The sequence below is a fragment of the Crocodylus porosus genome, unplaced genomic scaffold (genome assembly GCF_001723895.1).
Source record: "Crocodylus porosus isolate Cpor-Errol unplaced genomic scaffold, CroPor_comp1, whole genome shotgun sequence".
Lineage (NCBI taxonomy): Eukaryota > Metazoa > Chordata > Crocodylia > Crocodylidae > Crocodylus > Crocodylus porosus.
This window is the reverse complement of record NW_017728931.1, coordinates 23,155,345-23,167,032: the sequence shown is the minus strand read 5'-3', so window position 1 is coordinate 23,167,032 and position 11,688 is coordinate 23,155,345. Positions and strand designations below refer to the sequence as shown.

The 11,688-nt window shown below is 42.9% G+C and overlaps 1 protein-coding gene across 1 annotated transcript in view; it reads right to left on the bottom strand.

Annotated features, from left to right (window-relative positions):
• The window catches only part of ITPR2 (inositol 1,4,5-trisphosphate receptor type 2), a 361,003-nt gene that overhangs the window by 166,392 nt on the left and 182,923 nt on the right, over window positions 1-11,688 (bottom strand). Inside the window, exons 26-29 of the mRNA XM_019544387.1 lie at window positions 8,969-9,142; window positions 4,186-4,275; window positions 3,946-4,071; window positions 1,728-1,850 (exon numbers count right to left, since the gene is read on the bottom strand). Of these exons, the coding sequence (XP_019399932.1) occupies window positions 1,728-1,850; window positions 3,946-4,071; window positions 4,186-4,275; window positions 8,969-9,142 (513 nt within the window). The remainder of the gene's footprint in view (window positions 1-1,727; window positions 1,851-3,945; window positions 4,072-4,185; window positions 4,276-8,968; window positions 9,143-11,688) is intronic.

Below are 11,688 nucleotides of genomic sequence, written 5' to 3'. Positions count from 1 at the left end.
TGCCAGGATAATTCTCTCAAGAAGCTTACCCAGGCTCGAGGTAAGACTAACTGGCCTATAGTTTCCTGGGTCCTCCTTCCTCCCTTTTTTGAAGATGGGAACCACACTGGCCCTCTTCCAGTCCTCTGGCACCACACCAGAGCACCATGAGTGCTTGTAAAGCTGTGCCAGGGGTCCTGGACTGACCTCATCTAATTCCCTCAGCACTCTGGGGTGGAGATCGTCAGGACCAGCTGATTTAAATACATCCAGTCCCTCCATACATTCCCTGACTAGATCCTCACTGACCCTTGGACGGGGTGGACCTCCCCTGGGCCCTGAGGGGGTCCCAGTGGGGGGCTGATCCAGTCCCTGCTCAGGAAAATGGAGGCAAAGTAGTTGTTAAATAGGTTAGCTTTGTCATCTGGTGTTACGACAAGGTTTCCTAACGTGTCCTGCAGGGGTCCCACGTTACCCGGTACCTTCTTTTTGCCCCCTATGTATTTAAAAAAGACCTTCTTGTTGTCCTTGATCCATGTAGCTAGTCCCAGTTCCATCTCTGCTTTGGCCTTCCTGACCGCCCCCCTGCAGCCCTGAGCAACTGCAGTATAGTCCTCCCTGGTGATGGCCCCTCCCTTTCATTGGGTGCACACCTCCCTTTTGGCTAGATGTTCCCAGATACTTTTGGTGAGCCATGGGGGTTTTTGCACCCTCCTGTCCCCTTTGATCTGTGTTGAGATTACCTCCCTTTGGGCTTGGAGGATCGTCTCCTTAAGAAGCGACCACTCTTCTTGGACACCTGACTCCCCTCCCCTCCAGGACCTCAGTGCCTCCCCAACTATTCTCCTTAGCTTACTGAAGTCCACCCATAGAAGCCAATCATCCTTGACTCCAAACCAGGACCATCTACCAAACACCAAGAAATATTAAATTAATGCCCGCTTGAAGACCCATATTCTGGCTAAGGGAGTTTAGCATCAATGAGAATCAGGTCCTCGGTCTCCAGAATTCTCAGCCCAGCACCCTTCAACAGCATGAAGTTCACACAAAAATTTTCAAAGGTCATGGTGGTGGGAAATACTCAGGCCATTGTATTCAGTCAAGTGTCTACACTTCTAACGCTCTTATATTATTTCTAACACAAGGGCACTCTGCTCAGCAGGTCTTCCATCCAGCAAGCTGGAAAGACTGTAATTTTGTATAACAACAATACATCATTCACCAATAAAAACAATGAAACAAATCAAAAAGTTAGGGAACTTCAGGAAAGAGACCAGAAGTACGTGAAAGTGATTTAGCAGGAAAATAAAAAGGAAGATCAAGTTTTAGGTAGAAAGGGAGAAAATATCACTAGTTAAAGGCTGCAGGCTTGAATTTGATCTCAGAGAGGTTGTATATGAGTGTAGTAGCTCCACAGACTTCACTAGAATTACAGTAGTGTCAGTAAGATCAGAATCCAGCCGCATGTGATATAACGTCACGAAAATAAAACATTGGACCTTTTTCAGGCAGCTTACAGAAAACTGTAGCTGCACAGTTCCTTTCCAATTTAGAATTCGGTCTCTTTAAAACAATGAAAAAAGAAACAAAAGAAAAAGAAAGAAGAAGAGAGAGGGAAGGTAAAACTAATGGAGAAGAAACAAAAGAAATCATTTCTCTATTGCTGTATTTGGCTTTATGAATGCCATCAAGTAAAATTCAGGTTAATTTATTTTCAATTGTAAGTTATTGTCCAGTGAAATACTTACTCCAGGTGTTAGGAACAAATTGAGGTTTTTGTGGAGAAGAACCTGATTCTGAGGATTTCCTCGACAGAAATTCTGCAGAAAAATGTGAGCTAGGTTCATAATTTCGTTCATCTTCTCATCAGTCTACAGATGAAAAAAGTCAAATGCATCAGATGAGACAAACATACTTGCTAAAAGACATGGCAATTAATGAACTAATTGTCCTCCAGCTTCCTGAATCTTAAAAAGTAGATACTTTCCCTTCAGCAAGAATGGCTGACCAGTTTCTTCCAGAGCCCACCAATGGCAGCACCTTTGCTAAATTCAGGGAGTCACTAAGAAATCACAACAGACATTGCATTTCCCACTACTCCCCATCTTGACCTTCTTTAGCCCAGGGTGCTCATGACCTGGACTAATAAGACCACCAGGTCCAGCTCAAATATACTGTGACCGTTTTCTGTGTTTGGAGGTGAACCGCGGGTATAAATAGATGTTGTCTTTGAAGCGGGATCAGTTCAGCTGGGATGTGTCCCAGAACAGCCAATTCATTTCATCAGCATCCACAGATATCACTGGGGCTGTTGCCCCACTTTACTGGGCCCCTACCATGCCTGGAGCTTCAGGGGCCCAATACTGCAGGACAATGACCATGGGTGTCACACCCCAACTAGGGGTGTACGACTGCAAGCACGGGAATCTCCATAGGGGTTCTCCCACTTGAAGTTGTATGCTCCAAATACATGCATGGTGGGAATCTCCTGCAAGAGGTTCCCTCCATCTGAGTTTGCAGACACATACCCTAGGAATTCTGCTGCAGTGGGATTCCCAGGGAGCACAGGATCAGCCTCCTGAAGCCCTGGCAGCCTCTCCCCATGGTGGAGAGATCACACACAGTCCTGCAGAGCCCATATTCTCCCACCATAAGCAAACAGATGTCAGCTGCAGAAAGGTGGCATGAACTATGACTAGGAATTATCATGCTCACACAAATTTGGGCATTTGTGGTGCAACAAAGGGCTAAGACAACTGCTCTCTTCAGTTTTGTGCCACCATAAAAATGTTTATGCCAGCATAAAGGTGACATCTGTGTGCAGCCTAACTTAATTTTGGCTCATTCAGTAGACTTTATAACAGTGCGTCCCAACCTTTTTTTTCTGAGACCCGCTGCTGGGAGCAGAGGGCAGCAGTGGCTGGGGGGGAGGAGCTCCCAGCACATGATGTGGCTCATCTTTTCTGTGCAGCACCACTGGCATTGCCCCTGGAACCCTCATTTGGGTTGTGACCTGGGGTTGGGAACCGCTGCTTTATAATAACTATATTAAAGATGATAAAGCTAAAGACAAGATCTTCCAGTGAGTGTTCACTGTTAATCTCTTAATTCCTTATTTCAGATCCTACACAGTGGCCTGGTTTTCAAAAATTGGTCCTATTCTATTCATTCTAATGACTGTTCAGCACATCTGCAAATCAAGCCACTTTCATAGTTAAATATGTATTTTCTTCCCTAGCTTTCAGCACCCGTTTTCCAAACTTGTAGCATAACACATTAACAAGAATGTGGTGAGTCTGCTCTATGAACAGCTCACTATCGCCCTGAGGAGAACTGAACCAAGCATCAAAATCACAACATTAGAGTGTCAGACACAGGAAAATATAAAAGAAGACCATAAACGGGTTCCATCTCTTTTCAGTGCCAGTGCCAAATCTACCTAATTTGACTGAGCTGGATCTAGCTAAAGACAACAAATCCATTCATTTGGATGCTCAGGTGAGTAAATCTGGGCCACTTCAATTCTAAAACAGCCACTAGAGACAATAACAGCTTTGCCAAGATAGAGGCTTTATAAGGCTTGAGTCATAGATACAGATATGCCCATTATGTCTCTAAAGTACCAAGCAGAGCACTCCCGAGAGTGCTGGACATGCTGCCGGAGGATACATTAGGTCAATGATTTCCAGCTTGCAGTGACTAAACTGCTTATTCTAAATATGGGAAAATATCACAGCTTTTTTGAGCACCTGTGAAGATAAATGCTGTTTTTATTCTTTATTTAGACAGTCAGATTTAAAAATTGTTCAAGATTTACTATTCTTAAATAAGAAAATTGCATAATCACTTGGAGTCTGCTTTGTAGCTCATTTAAGACTATAAAAATCTGTCTGTAGGTCAGACCCTTTTATAACCGTTTACTTTGTGCATTCCTCCCCTTCCCAGTAAAGTAATTTTCAGTATAACCTGTTCATAGGGTATCTGGAGAAGGTCCAGTACGACTGAGTGGGCTCCCATATTTTTCAACAACCGTTGCTGCTGAATTCGACATTTTTTATTCTGGACACAAAGTTTGCTGAGTCGAATCAAAATCTAAAAAAAAAAATAACCCCCTGAAACAAAATGTGATAAAGGAGATTACATGTTCTAGCAACAAATATTAATGCCTTGCACCAGCATGTGCAATATACTTGTACATATACCAACCTCCTTAACAATGTTGTAATTATTACTCTTATTGCTGTCAATCTGTGGTTTTTTGGTTCCATCCTGTACTGGGCTTAAAATATTTGGTTCCTACAATTTAAAAACAAAAAGAAGAAGGCTTTTTAAACAATTTATTAAACATCAACCAAGTACATTTAACAACAAATAAATGAGAAGAGCAACAACAGACAGACTGAGAAAAGAAAAGGACAGTCTAATGGTTCAAGAGCTGGCTAATGACCCAGGTTCGATTTCTTCCTCTATCGCAAGCTTCCTGCATAATCTTAGACAAGTTGCTTGGTCTCTTCGTGCCTAAAATCTTTATGATGCATAGCACTGCCTTCCGCACAGGGATTCTATGAAACTCTAATCCTAAAATGGTTTAATAATATAGGACTGAGGTCATAGGAATACCTGTAACTGAAAGATTTTTCCATCCACATACATATCTAATGCAGCTAAAGTATAGACTGAAATGAAGGGAATGTAAGAAAGCTGCGACAGACCAATTCTGAAAATGATGATGGTGAAGGCAGCCTTTCTCATGGAGAAAAATCAGTTTTCTTCAAAAGCTAAGGAACAAGAGGTATATGGAGATTGATCTGGTATCACCCTGCTTCCAGCAGTAGAGTTCTTCAAGTAAAGGTGATACTTTAACTCACACCTCTGGGTGATGTGGAAAGGGATTTAAAAGGAGAAAATGTGGCCCTTAGGTTTGAACAATGAATTGGAAATGTTCTTCACTCCACCAGGCATGTTTGGTCTTTCTAATCTAGAAGTATGAGGGCTTAAAAGAGTAGGCCCTGTTACAGAGAGCATTAAATTCAGTGAAAAAAAACTTTGGAGTTCTAATGCCACGACTCAGTCTTGTCATTGGGAACGAAAATTATTGTAGTCTCATCAAAGACAATGAAGCAAATGGGCTCCCAAGTTTTCTTCTGTCCGCCAATATCCTAACGTTTTTGTGAAAAGTGAGATTAAAATATGCTCACCAGTGCACATGCACACATTTGAACTTTTATACTTTCTGAAACATCTCCCTGTGTTTTCTCTAGCTAGTTGCTAAGATTAGGGGTTTCAATAAATTCCATCCAGTCTTAATTTCCACAGAGGCACGGCAGCTGTACTGGTTCAGTCCTTTGTGGCTGTTTGTAACAATGGCAGCACTGTTGTTCAGCATGTTTGCATTGATCTGTGACAACAACGGATTATTTGTTTAGGGTTTGTTAGTATGCATGCTGCCTCTTCCTCACTGTTTGAAGCAATACTTTGGAAGATATTTTGGGCTTTTTGCTATAATTAACCACTCTCCTCTGCCCTGGGACTGGTGGTTAACCAAGATTAATTTACCTGGGACATTTATCAGCATTCTTCCTCAATCACTGAAGTTTTAAAATCCTTGTGAAGTATATGTTTTATCTATCCTTTCACTTAACAAAATAAAAAACTGTTTATTGAACCCATAAGAGTGTTCCAGGCATGTAGTTATCAGGAGATAATCACACTGCTGGGACATGAGAGGCACATGGTTGTGTATCTTGTCTTGTTATGTCCTGTGATAGATACTCTGTCATGCCTTCCCATAGAGGGCACAGAAGTCACAAAGCTTGCACTGAGCTAGGCTCAATTCTGAATTATAGGTCTATAGTCCTAGAGTAGAAATTTCTAAACGTGGCTGCTAGCTTTCTTCATAAAATTCATAGACAACTTTAGGATATCATGTGTATCCATTACAGATTCCATTCCTCCATCCTCCAAATTGGGGCCAAATTTTGCCCCTCTTACTCCATCTGCATGATACCTTACTCCTAAAGCAGTCCCAAGAATGGTAGAATAGAGATGCATGAATGTAGCAGTTGCATATCGGATTGGTACTGAAAAAAGGAAAATTAACATTATCAGCAATCGGCTTTTTTTGGCCAGCATAGACTATAATGTCACTGATAAATGTTGCAGCACATACGCATCCACAGCATACACATGACCAGGAATGCAGCTGGGCAGCTTAGAGAGCAGTGTCCAGCCAGTACGTCTGTGGTGGGGTGAAAGGGTGGGGGAAGGGAAAGGGCATGGGGGGGAGAGATGGAGGCCCCCACAGTGAGGGAGGGAGTGGGGCAGGGGCAGGGCTAGGCGCTGCCTAGCCAGGGCAGTGAAGGTGACCTGTGGGCCAGGACAGGGCTGTGGCCAGCTTGTCAGGAGCACGAGGGGGCTTGGAGTGGACACTGCTCTCCACCACTGCACACATCCCTGGGGAAACATGGGGGGGCATGTGGCCCCACCCACTGGATTTGTGTGCAGGGCGAGCATGGGCTGCCTGCCGCAGGTTTGGGGCCACAGGCTGTGCCAGCCTCTTTCCAGCAAGGGGACTGGGCCAGGGCTGGGCTCTGAGCATGCAGTGACGGCATGGAGAGGAGTGGTTATGGGGTGGGCTGTAGTCACCCAAAATTCCCTGTGGCCACTCCTCCCATCACCACCACCACCCACCACACCCTGCCCCCACATACTCTGAGCTTAGCCCCAGCCCAGCCTGCCCAGCAAGAAGAGGCCAGCACAGCTCCTGGCCCCAAGCCCACAGCAGGCAGCCTGCCCTCACCACACACACAAATCTGGGGGGGGCATATGCCCCCCATGCCTCCCTTGGAGGTGCACACAGCAGCGGGGAGCTTTGCCCCCCACTCCCACCCCCCGCAGTCCCCAGGCAAGCCACCCATTGCTCCATCCCAGTCCCAGGGCCACATTCAGAGCCCTGGCTGGGCAGCACCTGCTCCTCCCCCTATCCCATTCCCTCCCTCACCGTGGAGCCTCGATCTGTCCTCCCCCACACCCAAATCCCTTCCATCCCACAGACTTAATGGCAGGACATTGCTCTCCAAGCTGCTAAGCTATATTCCTGTAAATCAGCGATCGGATCAGTATCGGCTGATATGGCTGGTTAATAACTGGCCACTGTTATCAGCCGAGAAAATCTTTATCAGTACACCTCTAGTTAGTAGAGCTACTTATGAGATATTTAGCATAAATGAAAGCAGCACAAAAACTCCTACTTAAGACAGGGCACAACCTCAGAGACTGGTTGAGAGCGGCATAAACTTTCATAGACAACAGCCTACTTTGCCAGATGCTGTAGTTTCCAGAGACATATTTATTACAGCAGTAGTGTTGATTGGTAAGTATATTTACTGCATATCAAAGACTCACTTAGTACGATTAATATAATGGATCAGACCCGCAGCTGGTCTAACACCATATCTCTATGATGGAATCACATAGGTTCACACCAGCAGACAAATCAGAGCAGTTGTACAGATTACATATTACTACCCTGATCCAATACACTCTCAGCTGTCAGAGATAATAATGTGCATCACCTGGATCATTGTTAATTCATAAAGATCCACTGCTTCCTCATGGGAAAACAGCAAAAACACTCCATCCAGATGTTTCTGCTTAAAGTTTAAGTTCCATTTTCTGTCCTCTGGTATCTTTGCCAAAACAGCTATTTTTAAGAACAGAAGGATCTTATCACACTAGCAAAATTCTGATAGTTTTCCGTCCTGCTTGTCCTTGTAATATTTTCCTTTCATTAAATATATAAAGAGCCATTTTCTTCCTGATGCTGAGGAGGAGATAGAAAAATCCACACACTAGAACCCAACAAAACTAAATTCCTCCATGGTACTACTCCATTAACTCCGTCTGAGTTATACCAGCGAAGAATTTGTTCCAGCTAGTTTCTTCAACTTTCTTCTCTCAGGGTTTACAGCCTTCCCCCTATAAGAATAAAAAAGGACTCGGCCTCTTCCCAACGCAAACAGGAAAAGAAGATCCCCCTTGAGATTAGCGTCCTTTGTGGCTTCTGCATCTCTTCAGACCACTGGCAGCACAACTTCAGCTGAACCTACAGCCCTACTGCCCTGCTATCACCTGCTGGGGAATTCTCTGTAGAGAAAGAAGAATATGGAGGGCAGTGTCATGAAGTGTCATGTACAGCCAAGCCCTGCTGTGGACCTTCACAGAGGGTGATAATGCTGTTACTGAGACTGCATGCCCTTCTCTTGTTTCCAGTGTTACTAACACTCACAATTTTATTGCAAGGGTCACAATATTTGGCATTTTTCTTACTTTCCAGTAGCTGCACTTACCAAACTCATGAAAACCTCATCTTTCTTTAAAAAATTAAGCTTCTAGCCCTTATGGCTGCAGAGAAATGTTTGAAAATATAATCTAAGTGCACTCTAAAATTTAAGAAATGGACAGTAAATAAAAAGACACCTGACCTTTATAGTTTTATATTTATGGCCTGACTTTAAGCCATTTCTGTGATTTTAGTGACAAGTTTCATAAGGTTTGGAAGTCTGGCATTGGTCACACTCTTTCACTGCCAGCATAACAGAGGGACTGTCTCTCCTCTCTTCTGATTCGGTCTTCCAATAAAGTCATCATAAGAGTAAATATGTGATCTCTGAATTACCTCCAGAGCAACACAATGATGTCAAAAATACAAACACCATGGCTCTGTTGCTAGACCAAATAGGAGACCATCTGTGAGATGATAAAACTCTATTGAAAACAACAGGAAAGAAATCTGAAAACTCATAGAAAAGTTTTGTCTTTTTTTTCTCCTTAGTCTTAAGGTCCCTCCAAGATACCAGGCATCACTGGCTTGCTAGTACCACCAGGTTGACAGTGTGAAACATACGCAAATGATTAGTTAAAAAAAACAAACAAACAAACCTGCATTATAACACTGAAACATTGGCGGGCTAGGAATTTAAAGACAAACCTCAATTGGCTCTTCACCACCTTTTGCCTGACCCTCGCCCAGTTCTCCACTCTCGTAGCTGCTGCTTTTTTCAACCCATAATTCAGATTTTTCTACAGTTAATCGCAATTGGTCAAGATCAGTTTTGATTTGCTTGTAGTTATCCACATCCTGATTAGACACCAGCAACTGCACCTGGAAATATGTATTATGCAACAATAATACAGCAAGATGTACAGCAACTATTGTAGTCAAATTTGTTTTACGGTTCCATTCTACACATCCATTTTCACTTGACCTTGAAACTTCAAGTAAATTATCACTTGAAACAACTCAAAACTTTGCTTTTTGAATTGAAATTTGTCATATTTGTCTTTTCAGTTCAAATTCAACAAAGTTGTTAAGATGCACTATATTTAATGTCACTTAAGATTTTGTTTGCCCAAGGAAAAATGGCTACAGTATTTAGAACATTCTACTTTCTTCCACGTCACACTACAAAATCTTTTTCAGTATAAACACATATGTATAAATCCCCAAGCACTGTGGAAGAACTAACAATGATGCAAATATTATGGTCCTCAGATATTAAAATGAGAAATGGTTTATCCAGTCTAAACAATATTTTGCAGGAAGACAGAACTGATATCACAAGAAATAAAGAGCTCTAAATGCAGTCAGTATTTCCAAAGATTGAAATGCCAATGAAAATTTTCACCAACATTTTAACTAAATTTGAAAAATAAAATATTTGACTGATTTTTCTTTCCTCCTCCTTTGGCTCATGACAAAGAAACTTCCCCAGTACTTCCCAGGTTCCATATAATTTCCTCTCAGATCTTAGTTTGCATTTTTCCAAGATGAATCTAGTATTCTAATTTTCCACCCATAATATTTAATATCTCTTCTCTTTCTCCTAACTCCTAATGATTTAGAAAGATCTGTAAAAACCTTTTCCTTACAATGCTATTGGCTTTCTCCGCTAGATTATTATTAACCAAAACCTAAACAATGTTCCCTATAGTAAATCAAAGATTATCCTTAAGAAATCAAACTGACATCAAAGGAATTTTATGAATGTTGCCATCTGGCAGACAGGAACATTAACAACATATAAAAAAATAATTGTTTGCAAAAAATGTTCACTATTTTATAATGTAATTTAAAGATCACATCTGATTTTCTCTTAGCCCTGTTAGAGCTCTGTTATTCTGAACAATTTATGAGAGCTGCTCATCTCCTAGTATTCGTATTCTACTTTCTCCACAGGTTTTTTTGTTTATTTGACAATTAGACTTTTCTTACCTTTATAGAAACATGTTAGCAACTCAGCCCTCACTTAACTGGGAATAGCAGCTATTTATGCACCTAATCAGCATGGCCCCACTTTAATATCCTGGTGGGAGGCCATTATGCAACTCTGCAACAACATTAAACAAAGGCTTTCCAGCTACTAATCATTTGTCTGGTTTCAGACACAAAAAACCTCAACTTCTTACATAAGAATGAGAAAACATAAATGTTTCGAATAAGCATCAAATGATCTAAAAATGTAAGTTACAGGTCCCTACAACTAGAATATGTCATTATTGCACCCCATTACATCAGGATGTATACCGGGGTGTGCAAAACAGGCTATATTCAATTCAGATTCAGCCTGAATCAGGGACAGTGATTTGATTAGTTGATTGGAATCATTGCCCCAATTCAATATGGCCGAATCCGAGTCTGAAGATTCGATGTTGATTTGAAGAATCAGCGATTCAGCCACAGACACAGCTTTAAATGCTTTTTCTACATACCTCAAGGTATAAGGCACAGCTTGTGAACGCTGTGATGGTGTGGCGGATGGAGCGTCCCACAGGAGTGCGAGGGGGACCCCAGGAGCACGGGGGGGGGGGGGCCCCCTGCATGCTTGTACTTTCAGTCCACTTCCAGATCTACCTCCGTGCACACAGGGGGGCCCCATCATGCCCACCCCCCCGGCTCTGTGATCAGCTACAGGGGGACCCCGGGTGACCCCCCCAGACCCAGGACGCACCAGTCGCCGAGCTTGGGGGATGCGGGAGGCTGCCCCTGCATGCTCCCCAGAGGACCTGGAAGTGGAGCAGAAGTGGTTCTGGTCCACTTCCGGGTCTATCGCCGAGCGTGCTGGGGGATGCCCCCCCTCCCCTCCATGCTCCTGTGGGATGCCCTATCTGCCCCACCATCTCAGTGTTGACAAGCTGCCTGGTATCTTGAGGTATGTAGAAAAAAAACACTTAATGCTTTGTCTATATTTGAATCATCAAATCTCTCTGAATCGATTCGGAGGGTTCCAGTTCAATTCAGAGGGTTCCAATTCAATTCAGATGGATAAAAGGGTCTCTTGATTCAATGAGGATTTGGAGATTAGACCACCGAATCGGGCCAAATCTCTGTTGAATTGAATCAGCAACCGAAGCTTTGCACAGTCCTAATCTATACCCTATTTTTAACACGTGAAACATTTAAATATAATGTTAACTAGGAGACAGAAAAAAAGTAGCCAAACACAAGCATGGTTTTGTCCTTACTTCCTGTTCTCTGTGACCCTGAACAAGTCACTTAGACCTCAATTTTGAATACTGGCTACAATCCCAGATGTCTTGATTTTGGGGTGCTTAAATAGAGGCAACTTATTACCAGCTCACTGAGGACTTGCTGCTTCCACAGAGAGAAGGGGTTGAATATGATCTTTGAATTCTCAGAAGGGAACATTC